General features: G+C 43.4%; 1 protein-coding gene across 3 annotated transcripts in view; it reads right to left on the bottom strand.

The window, feature by feature from the left end:
- Nucleotides 1–20,303, bottom strand: part of PSEN1 (presenilin 1) — an 81,487-nt gene extending 61,184 nt beyond the window's left edge. Inside the window, exons 1-3 of one of the 3 annotated variants that reach the window (XM_073610116.1) lie at nt 20,039–20,303; nt 12,803–12,917; nt 2,993–3,110 (exon numbers count right to left, since the gene is read on the bottom strand). In XM_073610116.1, coding sequence (XP_073466217.1) covers nt 2,993–3,076 — 84 coding nt within the window. In that variant the 5' untranslated portion in view covers nt 3,077–3,110; nt 12,803–12,917; nt 20,039–20,303. Of the gene's footprint in view, nt 1–2,992; nt 3,111–12,802; nt 12,918–13,567; nt 13,668–20,038 lie in introns of those variants that run through there. The other 2 variants (XM_073610118.1, XM_073610117.1) reach the window with 2 other exon arrangements.
- Between the last annotated feature and the right edge of the window lie 3,726 nt (nt 20,304–24,029).

A 24,029-nucleotide genomic window follows, 5' to 3' on the forward strand; every position in this document is an offset into this window, starting at 1 on the left:
TGCGCTGGCAGGATGTTAAAAAAGTCCTGCAAGCAGCATCTATGGAGCATTGTATACCGCTCCTCCACCATTCCTGCCCATTGAAATAAATGCGCACAGCTGCCGAAGCGCCAGCAAAGCGTTTCGGCAGCGGCGCTTCACGGGCGCATTCAACCCCTTCCTCGGGCACTAGCTGGGTTATAAGAGCCCCGCTAGCAGCCGAATAGCGCCGCTAAAACGACGGTAAAGCGCCGCTAAAACTAGCAGTGTTTTACCGTCAACGCCTGCCCGCTCCAGTGTGAAAGCAGTAATAAGTGATACAGAAAATTTCTTACATTTAAACAGGTAATCAAAACTTTTGGACGAAAAAAAATGGGCTAACTTTACTGCTTAGTTTTTTTTTTTTTAATTCATTAGTGTATTTTTTCCCCAAAAAATTGCGTTTGAAAGACCGCTGCGCAAATACCGTGACACAAAATATTGCAGCAACCGCTATTTTATTCCCTAGGGTCTCTGCTAAAAAAAATATATATATAATTTTTGGGGGTTCTAAGTGATTTTCTAGCAGAAAATACAGGATTTTTACGTGTAAGCAACAAATGTCAGGAAAGATTTAGTCTTTAAATGGTTAAACTGAGAACTCCTACACACACAGTTCAGTTCATTGACAAGTGGAAACATTGTATCTTTTTAGTTTCTTTTATCAGACTTGGCAGGCTGCCCAGAAAGGATAGAAGTCCCTCCACAGAAGACTTCAGACAACTTGCATTGACTTCTATTACAGAAGTCATTTGCAAGTCGTGTTGAAGTTATAATCGGCCTTTTTTAATCAGCACAATCGGCCGATGCCGATTAATTAAAAAACGCCAACTGTCGGCCGATATATCGGCTGACCTCTACTTGACACCATCTGAACCAAATAAGTTTATCTTGTCTCAGACCACAGGACATGGTTGCAGTAATCCATTTCCTTTGTCTGGTTGTCTTCAGCAAACTGTTTGCGGGCTTTGTTCTGCATCATATATAGAGGAGGCTTTCCTTCTGGGACGACAGCCATGTAGACCAATTTGATGCAGTGTGCGGCATATGGTCTGGGCACTGACAGGCTGACCCCCACCCCTTCAACCTCTGCAGCACTCATAACGTCCATTTCCAAAAGACAACCTCTGGATATGACGTTGAGCATGTGCACCCAACTTCTTTGGTCGACCATGGCAAGGCCTGATCTGAGTGAATCCTGTCCTGTTAAACCACTGTATGGTCTTGGCCACTGGTATGAGAGAGAGCGATGACAGCAAATTTAACACAACTGCTCCCCATTCACACCTGAGACCTTGTAACACTAACAAGTCACATGACACCAGGGAGGGAAAATGGCTAATTTGGACATTTTCACTTAGGGGTGTACTCACTTTTGTTGCCAGCGGTTTAGACATTAATGGCTGTGTATGGAGTTATTTTGAGGGGACAGCAAATTTACACAGTTATACAAGCTGTACACTCACTACCTTACATTGTAGCAAAGCGTCATATCTTCAGTGTGAGGGGTGTACGTGTGTGTATGTATATATATATATATATATATATATATATATATATATATATATATATATATATATATATATATATATATATACACATACATACACATACATATATACACACACACACATACACACACATATACACACACACACACATATATATATATATATATATACACACACACACCATAGTGTAAACCAATCAATATACGCTTATTGGGATTTTATTTTTTTACCAAAAATATGTAGTAGAATACATACTGGTCTAAATATATGAAAACATTTGATTTTTTAAATTTTAATTGATAGGTTTTATAGCAGAAAGTAAAAAATATTGTTTTTCAAACTTTTGTCTTTTTTCATTTATAGCGCAAAAAATAAACCCAGTGGTGATCAAATACCACCAAAAGAAAGCACTATTTGTGTGAAAAAAATTATTCCAATTTCATTTGTGTACAGCGTTGCATGACCAAGCATTTAGTTAAAGTAAAGCATTGCCAAAAAAGCAAAAAAATGGCCTGGCCAGGAAGGGGGGGGTACCTGCTTAGCGAATTTCAACTGGTTCTAGCAATTTAAAATTTTGCAATGTGTTTGCCCATCTTTAGAATAATTCCAGATTGAGTGCATTCCAGCACCTGGCAACCCCAGACCATGCGCCACATGTTGGGCTCCAGCAAATTAAAGTAGCTATAGCCCAAATATTTATTTATTTATTTTTTGTAATAGAGTAGAGAGAGGGGGTTTAGAATGGGAATCAGCAACAGGTTGATCATAATCTACTTTTCAATCACAGTCATGTTGGGGCATGGAAGGTTTTGAAGAATTTCCCAGGCCCTGGTCTCCCCAAGGCTGAGAAACACTGATCTAGAGGCTGCTGGAAAAGTTCACACAAGTGAAGAGCAACTCCTGTGCTCTCAGACCAGCACTCATTGCACACAGAGAAGCATGAGAAATTCCTGCATTAACCGTTAACACAAATGTAAAATAAAAATGTTTTGTTAGGGCCATTTCCCCACTGGAGAGATTCCCCATTACTTTCTGTTGGGATAAAAAGCGATGGGAAATCTCTCTAATGGGGACACTGATCGCAAATCAAAATCTAACAGAGGTTATATCTTTTCGTCCTTCTGACAATATGGTCAGGATCCACCCACATGCCTGGACCGGCATCCGACTCAGCCTCTCAGTGATGCCGCCGAGAGCTTAAACCAGCCGCTCCCGCCTGCTTCACAGACCAGCTCTCCAGTGAGCGCGGGGAGGCAGGGCAGAGGGCCGATGACCGACAGTCACCAAATCTCTGGTCAAGGAGCCCTAAGAACCGAGCGATCGGCGGTGTCTGATTGCTCGGTTCTCAGTGTCAGAGCCGACGTGTTTGTTGTGTCTCAACTAGGGGACTTCTCTTCACTCTCTGTCCTTTTGGAGTATCAGTGCTACTAAACTGAACGTGTACCTGCTTTCGGACTACATACCATGTTTGCAGTGTGGTTTTCAACAAAGTCTTCTTGCACTTGTCCTTGCTGGACCTGAGTTAAAGATGCTGACAATTCGGTCATTAAGACACGTTGAAATTTTCTTCTATAGTAAAATCTGTAAGGAAAAATGACAAAATAAAATTACTAAGCCCATAAAGTAATATACTTGCTGACAGTTTTTTTTTTCCCTGTGGTCTAGATCACCTTTAGACCACAGAAGCAGTGACAGAACAAAGCTTCCCAATAAAACATATGCTCCTAATAAAATCCTATGAGTACACCACCCATTCTGGACTCCCGCTTAGTAAGCACCCAGAATAATACTGTGATAGGTGTGCCCTGAATGGGACCAGAACTAAAAGCTTTGGCTGGTGAATGCAATATCATTAAAAAATATATGGACAACATTTATTTTCATTACAAAAAATACTGAAGGTTCTATGGAGCAACATTTATCTAGTGTGGTTTAAGACCACCCTAAAATTGAGGGGTGTAACTATTACAGACAGGATTGCTTCACTTGCATATGTAATGCACATGCAAAAACCTACTTTTGATTAACCACTTCAGCCCCGGACCATTTGGCTGTGTACAGGGCCCCGAAAACCAATCACCGCCTTTAGGATTTCTAAGGGCATACATTTTTGATTTCACTCCTCACTACCTATCACAGTTTTGAAGGCCATAAAATGCCCAGATGGCACCCCCCCCCCCCCAAATGACCCCATTTTGGAAAGTAGACACTCCAAGCTATTTGCTGAGGGGCATGTTGAGTATTCTGCAGCTCTCATTTGTTTTTGAAAATGAAGAAAGAAAAGGAAAACATTTTTTTTTCTTTTTTCAATTTCCAAAACTTTGCGACAAAAAGCGAGGTCTGCAAAATACTTACCATACCTCTCAGCTTGGGGTGTCTACTTTCCAAAATGGGGTCATTTGGGGGGGGGATTTCTGCCATCTGGGCATTCCATGGCCTCCGAAACTGTGATAGACAGTGAGGAGTGAAATCAAAAATTTACACCCTTAGAAAGCCTGAAGGCGGTGATTGGTTTTCGGGGTCCCATACGCGGCTAGGCTCCCAAAAAGTCTCATAGATGTGGTATCCCCGTACTCAGGAGAAGCAACAGAATGTATTTTGGGGTGTAATTTCACATATTCCCATGGCATGTTTGAGCAATATATCATTTAGTGACAACTTAGTGCAAAAAAAAAAATTGTCTTTTTCCCGCAACTTGTGTCAAAATATAAAATATTCCATGGACTCGACATGCCTCTCAGCAAATAGCTTGGGGTGTCTACTTTCCAAAATGGGGTCATTTTGGGGGGTTTGAACTGTCCTGGCATTTTAGGCACAACATTTAGAAGCTTATGTCACACATCACCCACTCTTCTAACCACTTGAAGACAAAGCCCTTTCTGACATTTTTTGTTTACATGAAAAAATATTTTTTTTTTTGCAAGAAAATTACTTTGAACCCCCACACACTATATATTTTTTAAAGCAAAGGCCCTACAGATTAAAATGGTGGGCGTTTATTTTTTCCCACACAGTATTTGCGCAGCAATTTTTCAATCACATTTTTTTGGGGAAAAAAAAAAAAAAAAACACTTTTTAATTTTAATGCACTTAAAAACACTATATTGCCCAAATGTTTGATGAAATAAAAAAGGATGATCTTAGGACGAGTACATGGATACCAAACACGACATGCTTTATAATTGCGTACAAACGTGCGGCAGCGACAAACTGCGTACATTTAGCCTTTAACAGCAATTACAGGTTACCACTTTAAATTTACGGAGGAGGTCTACTGCTAAAATTACTGCCCTGGATCTGACCTTTGCGGTGATACCTTACATACATGGTGCAATTGCTGTTTACAGTTGACGCCAGACCGACGCTTGCGCTCACCTTTGCGCCTTTTTTATTTTATTTAGCTTTTTATTTTATTTTTAAACTGTTCCTTTCATTTTTTTTTTTTTTTTTAAATCATTTTTGTTGTTATCTCAGAGAATGTATATATCCCCTATGATAGCAATAGGTAGTGACAGGTACTCTTTAAAAAAAAAAATTGGGGTCTATTAGACCCTAGATCTCTCCTCTGCCCTCAAAGCATCTGACCACACCAAGATCGGTGTGATAAAATACTTTCCCAATGGCGCTGTTTACATCTGGCGAAATCTAAGTAATGAAATGCTCATAGCTTCCTCTTTCTTAGGCCATAGAGATGATTGGAACCGTTCTGGTCACTGATCAGCTCTATGGTCAGCTGGTGGAACCACCGGCTGCATTCTCAGGTTCCCTGTTGGGACAGGAGAAACAGAGAAAATCATAGAAGACGGTGCGAGGGGGGGACATTCCCTCCCACTGCTTGTAAAAGCAGTCTAGAGGCTAATTAGCCGCTAGGATTGTTTTTACATGAAAGCCAACCGCTGGCTGGAAAGAATGATACCAAGATGATACCTAAACCCGCAGGCATCATTCTGGTATAACCATTCAAAGTCCAGCAACATACCAGTATGTTGCTAGTCCTTGTTGGGCATACATTGTAATCTTTTTTTTTCATGCAGCCTGTAGGCTTAACGAAAAAAAAAAAAGATCAGTGGGTATGCCCACCATTAGAATACCTCCCTTCATCCACCCACTTCTAATAATGGGAATACATGCACCATTTTGTTTTTAACTGTGGTGGTGAAATCACCTCCTACAGCGCTGGAGTCACGGCTTTATGTATCGTGGGAGCAAACATCGTTGCTGTCAAGATAAATACGCGCTGCAGCTGAATGGTGTACCTGCTAAGCAAATGATGGTTAATAATAAAACAAACATTACAGTATAACATACCACACCTGCAAAGCAAATACAATAACACATAGTAAAAATAAAACAGAGAACGATAGATATAGAACATTAGTGAGCGGACAGTAGAGAGCGAACATAAGAGAGAGAACAATAGAGAGAAGAAAAATACAACCACAACTATTTTTTGCTTTTTTATTTTTTGTGTGTGTGTTTCTTTTTTCACTTTTATAAAAAAAAAAAAAAAAAAAAAAAAAAACTATAAAACTGAACATTGCAGATTAGGGTATCTCAACATGTGATGGCCATCATGTCTTTCGAGACCCTGTGTACATGTGCCTATGACTGTGTGGGGCTGTACCCTACGCTAATACTCAACTAGTGTGTGATAACGTTTGAAACAGTCACCAATGCAAAGACCAGGTTGGTCAGAACAGGAGGAACAATAAAAGCGGGTGTCACGCCTAAATCCACGCTTTCTACAGGACACTTTCTTTGGATAGGGGTACCAGAAAGGACATGCGGAAAATGCCTCTCATGCAGCCTGCTTACTGCATTTGCGTCGGGAAGTTGGGCCAGAGCACCGTTAGGAAACAGAAGGGCTCTGATGATCTCTTCCTGGAATTTAAGGAAGGATCCAGGTCGTCCTGAACCTCTGTATAGCATATGAGCGTTCAGCAAAGCCAATTGAAATAAGTATACATACACTTTTTTTTTTTAACCAGCGTCTGGCCTTACGGGCAATTTGGTACGGCGCCAACAACTGGTCATTGAGGTCCACCCCTCCCATATTGAGGTTATATTCGTGGACACAGAGGGGTTTCTCCACAACACCAGTCGCCGTAGAAATTTGGACTGTCGTGTCTGCGTGAAGGGAGGAAAGAACGTAAACATTCTTATTATCCTTCCATTTCACAGCGAGCAAATTACTACATCTCAAGCAGGCTCTCTCCCCCAGCCTAAGACGGGAATCTACAAGCTGGTAGGAAAAGCCCGGCGATTAGATCGCACGGTGCCACATGCGCCAATTTGATGATCAAACAAGTGACTAAAAAGTGGCACGCTTGTGTAATAATTGTCCTCATACAAGTGGTACCACTTTCCGAATAAGGGTGACACCAAGTCCCACACTATCTTACCAGCGCTTCCTATGTAGTCAGGGCAGTTCAGCAGCTCTATGCGACTATCTCTTCCCTCGTAAACCATAAAACTACATGTATAGCCTGTGACCCTGTCACAGAGCTTATACATCTTGACCCTGTATCTGGCACGCTTGCTGGGAAGATACTGTTTGAATAACAAGCGGCCAGAGAACTTAATCAGGGACTCGTCAACGCAGACAACTTGATGGGGAGTAAACAAGGCTGCAAAACGTTGGTTGAAGTGGTTTACGAGGGGTCGAATTTTGTAGAGCCAATTAAATTCAGGGTCACCCCGAGGACGACAGAGTTCATTGTTGTTGAAATGCATGAACCGCAAGATCTGCTCGTATCGTGTCCTGGTCAGGGAGGCAGAGAACACGGGCGTATGGTCAATTTGGTCAGTGGACCAATATGACTGCAACTCACTCTTTTTAGTTACGCCCATGTTGAGGGATAGGCCCAGGAAGATGTTAAATTCATGAGACCGTAATTGGTCTCCAATCTCTGGCAAGGGTCAGCTGGGGATTAGCGACGATGAATTGACCAGCATACAAATTGCTTTGGTCCACAATAGATCTATAGAGATCTTCGGTGAAAAACAGCGAATAAAAATCAAGTGACATAAAATCAACTGCTTCCACCTTAATTCCAGGTTGGCTAGTGAATGGGGGAAGTACGAGTGCTGCAGAAGTGATGGGTTCCCAATTAGGATTGGCGAATGCAGCAGGAAGGGCACTATGGGCCTGTCTTTGTCTTCTTCTTGGTGTCAGCTTGAACTGCACTTATGGGACTTGCCACGTCACCAAGTGTTACTTCAGTGCTAGATGTATGACCAGGATGTACTAGGCCGCTGGTGCTTGCCAGTTCACCGGAAGGAATAGCAGTGCTAGTACTGGTTCTCTGCTCCATACCAGGGACCTGCGGTTCTTGCACCTCAACGACAGCAGAAAAAGATCGGGGTCTGGTACGCCTGACCTTGGCAGGGACCACAACTCCGTCGTCAGAGCTATCTGTCAGGGTGCCACTGCTGTCTACAGGTTCGTATTCTGAGCCTGAATCTGACAGATGAGTGACTTCCTCTTCACTATCTGTCATGCTCAGAAACGTGTAGGCCTCTTCACTAGTGAACCTTTGATCTGACATTTTGATCTCTAAATTTACTGGTACAGTAGTGAGACTCACAGGTAAAAAAGCTCCTGTTAGCGAGTGATTCAAACGCTACCAAAAACTGTTAGCCTTCGCAGGGATCAGGATTGACTCTGCGAACGCAGCAGTTATGTGTGTTGTGTTTTGTAAGTGACAGTGATCGATTGATACTGCACTTGGGTGGGCGGGGCTGGGCTGGGCTGGGCGGAGGGGCTAAAACGCAGGTGCTAGCAGGTATCTGAGCTGATCCCGCTAACACTGCGTTTTTGGGAACCCTAAACTGTTGGGGACATTAGTATAGATCTGATCAGATCAGATATTGATCCGTTCAGATACTATACTACTAAGGGAGGCGTATGGTGCGTGCATGGGTGTTAGCACTACTGGCACTAATCTGACGCTGCCTGGGGCGACGCAGACCCTGTGTGACGCTAAAACCTAACTTTGATCACCCGCTGGGTGATTAGGGGGTTAAACGTTTATTGAGTAAAATATGGCGAGTGCCCTGATGCTATTAGAAAAAAATATATAGTAATCTATCTAAACTGCGTCATCCGTGACACTTATGTGATCACAGGTGACAGGGGGTAATCAAGGGGTTAAACCTTTATGGGGGGGGTGGTCCCTAAACCTATCTGGGCATAATACTAATTACCCCAACACTGATTAGTGTCACTAATGACACTAGTACAGTGATCAAAAAAAAAAAAAAAAAATCTGATTGCTGTACTGGGTGTGAGACACAGTGACAGGTGGTGAAGGGGTTAATTTTGTGTGAATACGTGACCTGGTGTCAGTGCAGTGTTGGTGCACTTACTTGGATGTCTTCTCTCCTCTCAGTGAATGTGAAAAGTGTGTCATTTTCCTTCCACTTCACAATTATGTGCCACTTTGCGTTGGTTTATCACATAAAATTTCAACAAAATACATTTACATTATTGGTTGTAACATGACAGAATTTCAAGGGGTATGAACACACTTTCAAGGCACTGTGTATGAAGATAGATAGATAGATTAGATAGATAGATTAGATAGATTAGATAGATAGACAGACATACACAGTGCCTTGAAAGTGTATTCATACCCCATGAAATTTTCCATATTTTGCCATGTTACAACCAATAACGTAAATGTATTTTATTGAGATTTTGTGTGATAGATCAACACAAAGTAGCACATAATTGTGAAGTGGAAAGAAAATGATAAACGATGTTCCAAATTTTTGACAAATATGTTAAAAGTGTGGCGTGCATTTGTAGTCAACCCCCTGAGTCAATTCTTTGTAGAACCATCTTTTGCTGCAAGTCTTTTTGGGGGATGTCTCTACCAGCTTTGCACATCTAGGAGAGTCACATTTTTTCCCATTCTTCTTTGCAAAAAAGCTTAAGCTCTGTCAGCTTGTGGATGGGTACTTGCTGTCCTTGCATACAAAGCTTAACCAGAGATGACCAGCAGCCTGATCTCCTTGAAGAGGCATCAGGGGGATCTGTAGCAAAGCATGGCGTAAGTCTGCTGCAGTGAGAAGTATGCCAAGTATTACAGCTTATTCCTCCACCCCTCAACTTAAAGCGGAACTAAACTCTCCTATTCTCAAGAGATAAGGAAGCTGCCATCTTAGCCTCTGTTTGATCTGCAGTTGCCAAGGTGCTGCATATGCGATCAGCTATGACACCAGCTATTCAATGGCTTGACAGTACTTCAGAGAGCTAACAAACACACTAGTAACTGTCATATTTCAAGACATGTCTTGAATGTAACAGTTTTGGGAAGCAGTTAAATTGGAGGGTTGAGGCCCCATTCACACCTGAGCGTTTTGTAGCTTGAAGCGAAGCTACAAAACGGTGGAGGGGAAAAAATCCATTATTCTCTATGGAGATGGTTCACATCTCCACTCCAAGGTCGCCTGAAGCCCTATGCCTTAAAGTGGAGTTCCACCCACTTTTACAACTCTTCAGCATCCCTCACTAAACTGTGCACTGTAAACGAATTGGATTTTTTTAAATTTTTTTCTCAGCACCTACTGTATATCTGCTGTATTCATTTTTCACTTCCTCCTCCCTGGCCGTGGCCCATCGCATCATTTCCTGTTTGCAATGGCTTCTGGGAAGGGGAGGCAACTTCCTCTGACACTGCCGTTGCCGTTATGGAAACCTGACCTGAAACCTATTACACTGCTTGTGCTGCACTGAGCATGTGCGAGATCTGCAAGAATGAGATCCAGGAAGAAATACAGTCTGGCTTCAGATGCCCACACTTAAGATGGCCACGGCCTGCTGTAAGTTTGTAAAATAACAAAGTACTCCTATAAACTAACAAAACAGACCTTAGTTTACAGACTAACTTTACTAGAATACATTACGCTTGTGTATTATAGGGGTATTTTTATTTAAAAAGTATCATTTCGGCCGGAACACCACTTTAAGCTCAAACAAGTTCTGGACCCTTTTTTGTCGCTCGAATCGAGCAGATTTGGGCGTTTTTGGAGCAGGAAGCAGATGACAACATAGCAACAAATAATGAAACAGATGATCATTTTTCCTATTGGCTAATAAAAAAACGCCAAAGCTCAAAAACGCTGCATGGACACGCGCAAATACGCTCGACAAAATGCGTGACAAAACGCCGGAAAAAAGCTCAAACTCGCCACACTCAGGTGTGAATGGGGCCTTAGTTTTACTGTATTTAAGCCTGGCAGTAAAGGACCCACTTCGAGAATATTTATTTTCTGGTGCCTGGCGTGCGGCTTTAAGGGTCAGTCCAAACAGTTTTTTTTCATGGATAGCGCTGGTGAGTTGTCAACTGATGGATTTCTCTCTCAGTTACTCTAAAATAAGAACTTTGCACTTCTGTTCCAAGGTCTACATACAACATAAACATAACAATAAAGTATAATGCACAAAAGGATAATCCATGTCTTCGATCTCTGTGTGGCCTTCCCTGCTTGAAAGATTCCTCCATCCACCTCATTTTTTTTTTTTTTTTTTTTTTGTTCAGCCCAGGGGCAAAAAAAGCAAACTATGTATGCCCAGCTTAAGAGTAACTCACCCCCAGGCGGCCAGAGATAAAAACCTTCCTGTGAGATAAAAAGGTGATGGGTGCCGGTAGCATGCACCCAATCTCCTTTATAACATCCTGCTAAATTATGCTTTTTTGCAGCATCCATTTTACACTAGGGAGTGGGAAAATTAGTTTAGCCATTCCACCTCAGATTAATATTGGGAAACAAATCATTCCTTCTGAGCTGGCTCTAGGCAGTCATGTGCAGGCAAGGAATACTAAAATTCTCTGTGGTTCTGCTGCCCTTCCACATTGCATAAAATCTTTCCATGGTGCTGGAGATGTGGAGATGCTGATGGAATCATACTTTGTATCTGGTGGACCTGCAGGTAGATTAGACTACTTTGGTGATCCATCTACGACCAGTGTACAAAGAAACCCTAGAGCAGCGATGGCAAACCTTGGCCCCCCAGATGTTTTGGAACTACATATCCCATGATTCCCCAGCACTCTGCAGTGCAGTTGAGCATCATGAGAAATGTAGTTCCAAAACATCTGGGGTTCCAAGGTTCACCATCACTGCCCTAGTGGTTGCCTTCCTCTCCATAATCCCTGGCCCCCTTATGGAGGCCAAGAAAGGCCTACTGAGATTTTTCCTCTCACCTGGTAGAACACCAGAGATCCACATTTGTTTCTAGTATAGAAGGCTGGACAGCTGAACTGAATCTCATGTGAATGGAAGAACTGACAACTACTTTATTGTTTGTCTGCCTCCCCAACTGTTCCTGTTAGGGGTACAGATGCGCCTCCTCTCCATAGTCGCATTGTACCTTTCACTCTTAATGTGTCATGAAATATTCTCTCTTTAGATATGTTTTGTATCCTGCATCACACATTCTTTTAGGGACATATTTTGGAACTTGTAAAATCTGTCAATTTTGCAAAACTCGAATAAAAGGTTTATGTAAAAAAAAAAAAAAAAAAATTAAAGACAAGCCAATAGGTGATTCAGTTCACCAGACACTACCAAAAACTTGTACAAGTATGATATTAAAATGTTCACAGCATGTGTGTCGCCTTGAGCCATTGTGCGTACATTTTCTGATACAATAGTGCATTGGTGTGACATTCAAACTTAAAGTGGTCGTAAAAAGGCAGAACATTTTCCCAATGCATTAAGATAAAAAGCCTTCTGTGTGCAGCAGCTCCCCTCAGCCCCCCTAATACTTACCTGAGGCCCCCCTTGATCCAGCGATGCTGCACGAGAGACTCAGCTGTCCAGGATTCCCTTCACATTGGCTGAGACAGCAGTGAAGCGTCATTGGCTCCCGCTGCTGTCAAAGTCAGTGAACCAGTGAGGAGAGAAAGAGGGCAGAGCTGAGGCTCCATTGTCTGAATGGACACAAGGATCTGCGGCTCGGCTGCCCCCAAAGCAAGCTGCTTGCTGTAGGGGGCACTCAACAGGAGGGAGGGGCCAGGACCCCTGAAGAGGGACACAAAAAGAGGAGGATCGGGGGTGCTCTGTACAAAACCACTACACAGAGCAGGCAAATATAACATGTATGTTATTTTTAACGAAAATAAATAAACAAGACTTTAGTATTCCTTTAACAGCAAATCGTAATGTAAAATTGCTCATGTTACCACAATGCACAAGTGTGAATTCACACCACAAAAAAGTGCTCAATATAGAGTATTTGAATTAACCAAATTTTACTTACATACCTGTACAGCAGAATTCTGTGGTCATCTACGTAAAATGGTCGGTTAGCTTGTTACTTTGAACTGCTCGTAGCAGTAACCTGCAACTTACGTAATGACCAGTCTAGAACTGCCACTGCTGGAGACAAAAAAAAAAAGAAGAAGACATGGAATTTTACTTTATGGGATTCAATGTGACATATTAAAAGGAAAATATGAACCATAATATCAGACACACACTTTTCAGACACCCCCTCCCTTTCCACAGAACATTCAAATTAGGTATTAGATACAAAAACCTTGCGACCTGTTAAATTGCTTTTGGTGTCTCTCAAAGTAAAGGTGACAGCAAATCCCTGTGTCCCAGCGCATGGAGTGCAGAATTGTCCTAATAACAATCCACAAGGCAAGGATCTTTACTGTGTGGCCTGCCCCGCTACACACAGCCTCTACCTGTAATATTCAGGGTCATACCCTCCCACGGGTGCCGCAGACTATTTTAATGAAAAGCCTGTCCACCAACCTCTGAAGATTTCTGGCAGAGGGTGCTGTAGGTAAGACCTATAATGAACAGCACACACATCCTTTCACGTTCAGACATTTGATTTAACCAAAAAAGAAGCCAAACAAAACCCAGGTGCAGAAACAAGTGTATACTGAACATAAGAGAGTGGACGTATATTCATGTAACACTGCAATGCCCATACAAGATTAGACATGCAAAGTAAACCATTTGTATAGCTTTTAAGCAGAGCAATAACTTTAAAAATAACATAGTATTTCTCAAACCTGTTTGACAGCACAAGATTTCAAGACATCTGGAAAGAAAGATTTAGATGTACACGGAATACAAACATTTGGAACCTGGATTATGAACATGTCTGGGCTATTCAAAAAAAAACCCCCGACATGACGAGGCAAGCCTGTTTCCTTACACAACATCCTGTAACAGGGCCAGCTAGGCTAAAAGCAAGAGCTCCTATGGACAGGCTTCGTTGGATGCTGCCTTCTGGATGTGACCACAGCACTGCTTAAATACATTTGTTTCAAAACAAAACACAGCAAAGCCTGTATTTGACCTGCTTTGCCTACCATGCAAATGCATCTCAATAGGTCATGCTTCACGCAAAGAAAGGCAACGAAGAGCTCAACAGTCATCTACACCTAACCACTGAAGTAAATAGGGATTTGCAGAGATGTCGTAAAAACACGTGTTCCAACTACAAAGCCCAGCCATATAAACCCTAGGGGGTACTAAGAGTATAATGAAGCTGCAAGCACAATCCTAGACCTCTCCCATTCTAGAGGTCTGACAAACCCTGGGCACAGCAGAATTTATTTTTAGTAAACCTGTTATGAAAGAAACAAGGAGGCTGTAATAACTAATGATGCTAGGAGCCTGGTTTTCATACAAACCCCTTGACCAATGTTTGAGTAAGTGGTCCCCAAAATATATAAAAATATAGATTCCTTTTCTTTGATTTTCCGAATTTACACAGTTGTTTCAGGTCAGTGACTTTCATATAATTTAAAGTGGTTGTAGAAGCTGAAGGTTTTTTACCTTCATGCATTCTATGAAGGTAAAAAAAACCTGTGTGCCACTCTGCCCACAGCTCACCTGAGCCCTCTTGGTCCAGCAATGTGCACGAGAGCCTTGACTGTCCTGGGGCTCCCTCTCCTAATTGGCTGATACAGCAGCAGGAGCCATTGGCTCCCACTGCCATCAATCCAAGCCAGTGAGCCAATGAAGAGAGTGGGGGTGGGGCCAAGCCACAGCTCTGTGTGTCTTATGGATGCATAGAGCAGGGTTTGGGAGTGAACATGCACCAGTGTCCCCACAGCAAGCAGCTTGCTATGGGGACACTGGTCAAGGGTGAAAAACCAGAATGCCGGCTAGGGACCTGAGAAGAGGAGGATCGGTGCTGTTCTGTGCAAAACCACTGTACAGATGGCAAGTATAATGTTTTGGTTTTTTTTTTTTAAACTTTAATACCACTTTAAAATGTGTCAACTTGACAGCTACATAACAAGCATTTTCAGAAGGTAGTCAGCAATGGCAGCGCCAGCATTTATTTCACAAAAGATTTATTTCACCTTTACCAAAAAAATGCCTATGCAGATATGCACCTGTATCCTATGCACCTGTAGATGTAAAAAACAAACAAAAACAAAAAAAACAAAACAAAACACTATAAACCACACACACATAGATTGGACTTGATGGACTTGTGTCTTTTTTCAACCTCACCTACTATGTAACTGGGTAGTTCTGACTAAAGTTGAATAATGCCCTTGCTAATGGTGTAGACCATTTACATGGCAGTTTTTGAAAGCTTAAAAGCGTCAAAGGTAAGTCTAATATGGTAGCAATAAAGTTACAGCGTTTTGGGTACTATAATGCAGAATATCTACAAGCATATTAGTGATTTGTCCTACTTCCTTCAATAGGTTTCCATATTGATCAGTTACCTCATCAAATACCAAACATGCCAAAAACAAGGCTCTGACTTCCTAGTAGGAACTTTCTATTTGCATATTAGTGTACTCTAGGTCAGTTTCACAGGTACGTTGTATGACAACTTGTTATGCAGCAAGCAGCTGTGACTACCAGAATTCCTTCAGAGGTAAGGAAGGTTGGAATGGTTCTACCTATTATGTAAAACACTTTGGAATAAGGTTGCCTGATATAAATGAACACATTACATGAAAATAAACTTTATAGCCCTTTAACACCCAGTGCTCATCAGAGAACTATTCCAGAGATGACCTACTACAATGCATGACAATAAAACATCATTATAACTGCAAAAAACTATTCAAAATATACCACCTTTAAAAAAAAAAAAAAAAAAAAAAACACATCGACTAAAAAGCAGTTTTTAAGCCACTTTGAGTTTGAGAAAACGTGCCTAAATTTCACAAGCTAAAGAGAAATATTTTTGATTACAAACATTAACTTCATGGTCACAGAAAGTCAAGCTGTCTAGAAACGTTTGTAAAAAGTGAAGAAACTTCTGTTTTCTGAATTTCTACATAAGGCTCGATTCACGTTTGCATGTTGCTTTTAACAGTTTCTGCAGTGCATTGTGCTACGCTTTCTGCTTTTTTTTTTTTGGGGGGGCGGGGGGGGGGGGGATTTGTTGTTGGGCAAATTTAAAAAATGTAAATAGCAGCAAAAAAGCACTACATACTTTTCTGCAGCTTCTCTATTAAAATCTACACAAAAAAAAAAAAAAAAGCACCGTTTTGTATTTAACCGCTTGTCGACCACCTCACGCAGATATACTGCGGCAGAAGGGCTCGTACAGGCAGAATCATGTACCTGTACATTCCCCTGTAAGAGGCGGCCCGCGGCAAGCTCAGTGAGTCGGGTCACAGGTCCCGCGGACTCAATCGCCACAGGGATACCCGCAATCGCCTCACGGGGAGGAAGAACGGGGAGATGCTGATGTAAACAAGCATCTCCCCGTTCTGCCTAGTGACAGTGTCACTGATCTCTGCTCCCTGTCATCGGAGCAGAGATCAGTGACGTGTCACACACAGCCCAGCCCCCCCCAGTTAGAAACACGCCCCTAGGACACACTTAACCCCTACACTGCCACCTAGTGGTTAACCCCTTCACTGCCAGTGTCATTTACACAGGAATCAGTGCATTTGTATAGCACCGATTGCTGTATAAATGACAATGGTCCCAAAAATGTGTCAAAAATGACCGATGTGTCCGCCATAACGTCGCAGTCACGATAAAAATCACTGATCGCCGCCATTTAAAAAAAAAAAAAAAAAAATTATTAAATAAAAATGCCATAAAACTATCCCCTATTTTGTAAACGCTTTAACTTTTGCGCAAACCGATCAATAATCACTTATTGCGATTTTTTTTGCCAAAAATATGTAGAAGAATACGTATCGGCCTAAACTGAGGAAAAAAAACTGTTTTTTTATATATTTTTGGTCGATATTTATTATTGCAAAAAGTAAAAAATAATGCGTTTTTTTCAAAATTGTTTGGTTTGGTTTGGGAGCCACGTCGCGCAATTCTCAGTTAAAGTGACGCAGTGCCGAATCGCAAAAAGTGCTCTGGTCAGGAAGGGGGTAAATTCTTCCGGGGCTGAAGTGGTTAATAAAGTTCCTGACCCTTTTCAGAAACGCAGAGGCACAAAAATGCATTGATGTGAACATGTTCCATAGGAAACCCATGTTTAACCCATTCCCACCAGGCGCATAGCAGATGACGGCCAGGCGGTGGTTCAGTTATCCTGACTGATCGGCGATCGGTGGAGCGGCGTGTCAGCCTGACACACCGCTCCACCGATCTTGGTAAAGAGCCTCCAGCGGAGGCTCTTTACCACGTGATCAGCCGTGTCCAATCACTGCTGATCACGATTTCTATAGGAAGAGCCGTTGATCGGCTTTTCCTCACTCGCGCAGCCCCCCTTAGATGACCACCAGGGATCGCCACTAGGACCACCAGGGAAGGTGGCAACATATGGATGGCCAGGTATGTACCCCATGGCCATCCACATGTGCCCAATCAGTACCCACAAATGGGCACTGATTGGCACCATTATATTGCAGCGATGCCCAGCAATTCCACCCTTAGGGGCATCAGTGCCACCAGTGTCCATCGGTGCCACCTGTCAGTGCCCATCTGTGCCACCCATAAGTACACATCGGTGCCACCTACGAGTGCCACCTATCAGTGCCACCTCATCGGTGCCCATCAGTGCAGCCATATCAGTGCCCGTCATTGAAGAAGAAAACGTACTTATTTACAAAAAATTTTTAACAGAAACAAAGAAAAGCTTGTTTTCAAAATTTTCGGTCTTTTTTTTATTTGTTATTTGCTCAAAAAATAAAAACAGCAGAGGTGATCAAATACCACCAAAAGATAGTTCTATTTGTGGGAACAAAATGATAAAAAATTTGTTTGGGTACAGTGTAGCATGGCCGCGCAATTGTCATTTAAATTGCGACAGCGCTGAAAGCTGAAAATTGGCCTGGGCGGGAAGGTGTCTAAGTGCCTGGTATTGAAGTGGTAAAAAAAAAAAAAAAAGTCCTGTGTTTCCGCAAAAAGCATGAAAAAAGGCATTAGTGTGAATGGAGCCTAAATGTCTTTTTTTTTTAAAAGCACACAGCATTAGTAATGCCTATACAGGTGCTCACTTATGGGGGGGGCACTGTGTGCAGCAGCTCCCCAATACTTACCTGAGCCCCCTCTTGACCCAGCGATGTCCAGAAGAGCCTTGCCTTTTGGCACTCCTAATTGGCCCCTGCTGTTGTCAATCACAGCCAGCGAGCCAAATCAGCAGATGCATGGGGCAGGGCCAAACCGTAGCTCAGTGTCTGAATGGACACACAGAGCAGTGGCTTGGCTCGAATGCTTCCATAACAAGCTGCTTGCTGTGGGGGCACTTCAGCAGGAGGGAGGGGCCAGGAGTGTCAACGTGGGGCCTGAGAAGCCATTCCCCTGTCAGAACACAACAGCTCAGCAGGGGAGATCGCTGTACCAACGTCGAATTGTTAGTACAGTGGCTCCAACCTGGGCTGTCAGTTTTTTCCGTTCAACCCAAAAAATGTAATAGTGTGTACCAGGCTTTCATTTTTTCTGGAACAGGCTGAGATAAATTATTTATTTAGGAAGTTTTACATTGCACATTGAGTGGGTGGGAAGGAGGTATTGTGCGGAGCTGTTTACGTATAATTTATTAACAAGTGGTGTTTGTGGGAATGCACTTCGTGTCAGCAGCAATACACAGCAATTTAAACTACACGGTGCACATACACAACACGTGCAGTGTTTTTTTTTTTTTTTTTGTTTCATCAAAAAAAAAAAAAAAAAAGGGAAGAAGGAGGAAGGAGCATGATAAGTAGATTATATGGGTTTCAATGGCATAGTTCACACCAGCACTGTGCCCTTCAGTTACAGAAAATAATAAAATGTCATTGTATATCATTGTAATGATGTACAATGAACATGTTGCTTTTTTCTAGAACAGAACTATCCTGAAATGCGTGAAAACGCATCAAAAATACATTACAAAAGCACACGCACAAACGCACCCAGAACAGATCTGAGGGAGGACGTTTATGTCGTGTGAACGGGCAGTAAGTTGTCATAATTGTGCTGGGGTTTTGTTTGATTATCTGGGGGTTCAGCCTTTTTTTTTTTTTTGAGATAAAAACCTTTTCTGGAACGTGCAATCCCCTTGCATTGCAGCCGAAGAGAGAAAGGCTGAGCACATTAGCTAGTTTCTTTTTTCTTTGTTTTTTTTAATTAAAGGTGTCTGACTGGGTGATAAACTGCGGGGTGACTTACATGCATGTCAAGAACGCCAGAGACACAGCACCTAACACATGCAAGATTCAAAAAAAAAAAAAAAAAAAAACATGAGTGCCACCTACATAGCCCCTCACACAACCATCTGTGGGGCCTTATACACCAACAAAGAGAGTCAGAGCTCCACACACTCACCATCCATAGTGAGGGCATGTGCCCACCTGCAAGAGCGCCCGAGGCGAGGGACCGCCCGCCAAAGGGGCGCCCGAGGCGAGGGACCGCCCGCCAAAGGGGCGCCCGAGGCGAGGGACCGCCCGCCAAAGGGGCGCCCGAGGCGAGGGACCGCCCGCCAAAGAGGCGCCCGAGGCGAGGGACCGCCCGCCAAAGAGGCGCCCGAGGCGAGGGACCGCCCGCCAAAGAGGCGCCCGTGGCGAGGGACCGCCCGCCAAAGAGGCGCCCGTGGCGAGGGACCGCCCGCCAAAGGGGCGCCCGAGGCGAGGGACCGCCCGCCAAAGGGGCGCCCGAGGCGAGGGACCGCCCGCCAAAGGGGCGCCCGAGGCGAGGGACCGCCCACCAAAGGGGCGCCCGAGGCGAGGGACCGCCCGCCAAAGGGGCGCCCGAGGCGAGGGACCGCCCACACCACAGCAGGGACTTGAGGGTACACACGCCACCCATGACTGACTGACCCCCTCCATTGCAGGCCTCACAGCGGGCAGTGATATCATACATTGTATTACAGACAACACCGGGGTGTCTCACACACATTACTATCATGAGGCACTGAATGCCGGACACACACACATTTCTACCGCCGCCCTCCGCACATGTTCTGCTTCTGAAGAGCCGGAGGACGAGCGCTGGTTTCCGGTGATGGGACTCTCACACAATGAGTTTTACTGCCGAGGAGAAGCATGCTGGATCCGTCCACAGTGCCGCCTCTCCTCGGTCCATCCCTCACCCTCCGCGCCCCAAACACTCACCTCAGAGACCCGCTGCCGCCTCACTCTGACACCCCGAACTACCCCCGACACCAACAACAAAACAATTCTGGAATCAGATGTCCACAACGAACATTTCCGGTTCATGCCCCGCCCCAGAAACGTCATTGGTCGGCTCTGTGCCGACATCTCGGATTGGAAGGAGAATAGGACAAGCCTACCTACAACATTTGTAACTCTTTCGCTCCCGAGGCCGTTTTTGCATTTTTTTTTATTATTTTTTTGCACACATGCTCAAAAATGTATTTTAGTCCTGAAGATTAGGTGAGCCCCCAAACATGTTATATTTTCTGAAAGTAGAGACCCTGGAAAATACAACAGTAGTTACACTTTTTTATGTCACAGGAAACTAGTGCAATGGTTTTACGAATCACAAAATATCTGGAAAAAATGCACTAAAGATAATATTAGAGCACATAAACACAATATATTACCCGATTTTTTTAAGAAACACACTAAAGATGAGGTTGTGCCGTGTAAATAGATATCAAACATGTCAAGTCTTAGAATTGTGCGCCCATGAAATGACGGCAAACTTCAATACCCAATATGTTCCAGAAGCAATGCTTTAAAAGCAGGTCATCAGTTTAGAGTTAATGGTTCATATATCCATATTCAGGGTGTAACGTTACAAATCTATCAGCCCCAGCATGTGGATCTTCTACCCAACCCCCCGCCCCCCACTCTTTGTCACAATCTGCAAAGAACATGGCTATGCAGGACTCCACCCAACAAGCTGCATCATTCATTCACAGAGTTCTGTGATCGGAAAACTACAAGGTTCAGCCGCCTTTGCGGCTGTCTACTTGTAGTTCTCAATGGACTACCATGGCACTGTTGAGCGCTGTGGTCAGCGTCACTAATAAGGCAGTACAGCCGGCCCTCCTGTACTGAGCCTGGGCCCCATCAGTTCAAAAGGGGGGTCCAGGCACCTGTTAAGCAGGAGAGTCGGCTGCACTGTCTTATTGCAGACACCAATCCTCTTCTGTCTCCCACTGCAGCGCTGACAGTTTCTCGTCCTCTTTCTCTCTCCGGCTGCACTGTAAGGGGATTGGTTCTAGCACATGCGCCTCTTTCATTTGCTGTCCAGGCCCCCGTGTGCCCCTTTCGCCTCCAACGCTCCCAGCTTCCCCCTTCTCCTCTCCCGGCAGCAGCTGCTGTAGACTCACAGAGGAATGTCATTTACTGGCATCTTCCTTTCCTGAATGAACACAGTGAGCGATCAGTACCAATCACTCATGTGTCCATTCATCAATTAAGCATAGTAAACCGTGTTTACTATGCTTCAGTTTGTGAATGAGCAGGAAGCCTCAGAGTACTTCCTATTCAATCATCTATGCAGCTGAGGCTGTAGAGAAAGGGACTGATACATCTATGTACTCAGCCACTTTCTGCCGGAGTAGGGGGGGAGGGCCTGTCACGTCGGCTGCATGGGGCCCCGTGATTTCTAACAACAGCCCTGGCTGTGGTAGTTCATTAGTGCTTCCTGCTAGTGTGTAACTGCCCATACGGGGTACAGCCAGACAACTTACACAGAGTCTGCAAAAGCCCTGCATTGCACCCAAGATCTGCTGATCGTAGGTGCAATGCTTTGCAGGCTCCTAATACAAAAAATAATAAATGCACATTTTTTTACCTGCAAAAAGATGTGCTTTTATTACTTTTTGTACAAGGGTGAACTTATCCTTTAAACTCTCCTATCCTTTACAGCCAAAGAAGCAGATTCTGCTTGATCTACAACTGCCTTTGTGCTGTATATGTAATCAGTTATGACACCAGCCATTTGATGGTTTGACAGTTTGGTTGAGGACACAATCAAATGTGACAGCAATCCAGGAATGTAACAGTTTTTTGCAAAAAGATGTGCATTATTTATTTATTTATTTTTTAAAGGTGAACTCATTCTTTAACCGCTTGGGGACCAGCCGCCACAGTTTTACTGCGGCAGGTTGGCTCCGCTGCGCGGAATCACATTATACTACATGATCTCGCGGGGCTTGCATAGCAGGCACACGCATGCACCTGCCGCAAGCTCCGTGAGTCAGATCACGGGTCCCGCGGATAGCCACGATCTTCTCACAGAGAGGAAGAACGGGGAAATGTTAATGTATACAAGCATTTCCCGTTCTGCCTAGTGACAGGAGCATGATCAGTGATGTGTCACACATAGCTCCTCCCCCACACAGTTAGAATCACTTCCTAGGACACACTTAACTCCTACAGCGCTACCCAGTGTTAACCCCTTTACTGCCAGTCACATTTACACAGTAATCAATGCAATTTTAATTGCACTGATCGCTGTATAAATGTGAATGATCCCAAAAATGTGTCAAAATTGTCCGATCTGTCCACCATAATGTCGCAGTCACAATAAAAATTGCAGATCACCGCCATTACTAGTAAAAAAAAAAAAATGTATAAAAATGCCACAAAACTATCCCCTATTTTGTAGATGTAATAACTTTTGCGCAAAAAAATCAATAAACACTTATTGCGATTTTTTTTACCAAAAATATGTAGAAGAATACGTATCGGCCTAAACTGTGGAAAAAAATGGTTTTTTTTATATTTTTTGGGGATATTTATTACAGCAAAAAGTAAAAAATATTGCTTTTTTTTCAAAATTGTCACTCTTTTTTTGTTTATAGCGCAAAAAATAAAAACCGCAGAGGTGATCAAATACCACCAAAAGAAAGCTCTATTTGTGGGAAAAAAATTTGTCAATTTTGTTTGGGAGCCACGCCGCACGACCACGCAATTGTCAGTTAAAGCGACGCAGTGCCGAATCGCAAAAAGTGCTCTGGTCTTTGGCCAGCCAAATCCTCCGGGGCTGAAGTGGTTAATTGATAAGTTCACCCTTTGTTTTTCAAAAAGTTTTTATTCAGCATATCAAAGAATTAAACATACAGTGGAACCTCGGATTACAAGCATAATCCGTTCCAGGAGTATGCTCGTAATTCAATGTACTTGCATATCAAAGCGAGTTTTCCTATTGAAGTCAATGGAAACGAAAATAATTCGTTCCGCATTGACTTCAATGGGATGCAATACCGCATGTGGCCAGAGGCGCTGGAGAGCCTCGGAAACGGCCAAAAAGGCCCGAGGGACACTTCGGCGGACCTCGGCAAACCTCCGAAAGACTCCGTTCACGAGCCTTTCCGAGGTTTGCCGAAGTCAGCCGAACTGTCCTCGGGCCTTTCCGTGCATTTCCGAACAGCGCCAGTCGGCGACTTTTGTCTCTGCTTGGCTCCGGCGCCCCCCACCTCAGGCCAAAAGCGGTACTGCACACCACTTTTGGTCAGAATCCTGCTCGGTTTGCGAGACAACACTCACAAACCGAGTTAGGAATTTTAGAAATACAGTGCTCACTTTGCGAAACGCTCGTTAACCGCGTTACTCGCAAACCGAGGTTCCACTGTATAAGACATCGGGTAGATATTACATCAAGTATATTCAGCAGTGAATTCCACAGTGATCCAGATAACAATATAACTATGAGTATTCCATAACCATAACGTCCCGGATCTCCAACCCTATCCCGGCACCTCAGAATAGTTGCTCTTTTTATTTTTTTTAAACAATATAAACTATTCAGTTCAACCAACCTCCCCCCTAGGGTTGCCACCTTTTCTTCAAGTCAAACCCGAACACTTTAGCGGTGCACAGCAATTTTTTTTTTTATAGTATAAACTATACATATATCTTGCTATTAAATAACATTTCTAATCGTGTGAAGTTAATAACAAGAGTCCCCCTTTACACCAGAGTCCACAGAGTTCCCCTTTTACATCTGAATCCACAGAGTTACCCTTTTACATCTGAACTTGCAGAGTTCCTTTTCACTGTAAGGGGAAACTCTGCAGACTCTGATGTAAGGGAGAACTCTGGGGCCTCTAACATAAGGGATGCTCTGGGAACCCTGATTTAATAGGGGGCACTGAGAACTCTGATGTACAGAGAGGACTCTGATGTA

This window comes from Aquarana catesbeiana, linkage group LG13 (assembly GCF_042186555.1).
Source record: "Aquarana catesbeiana isolate 2022-GZ linkage group LG13, ASM4218655v1, whole genome shotgun sequence".
Taxonomy (NCBI): Eukaryota; Metazoa; Chordata; class Amphibia; order Anura; family Ranidae; genus Aquarana; species Aquarana catesbeiana.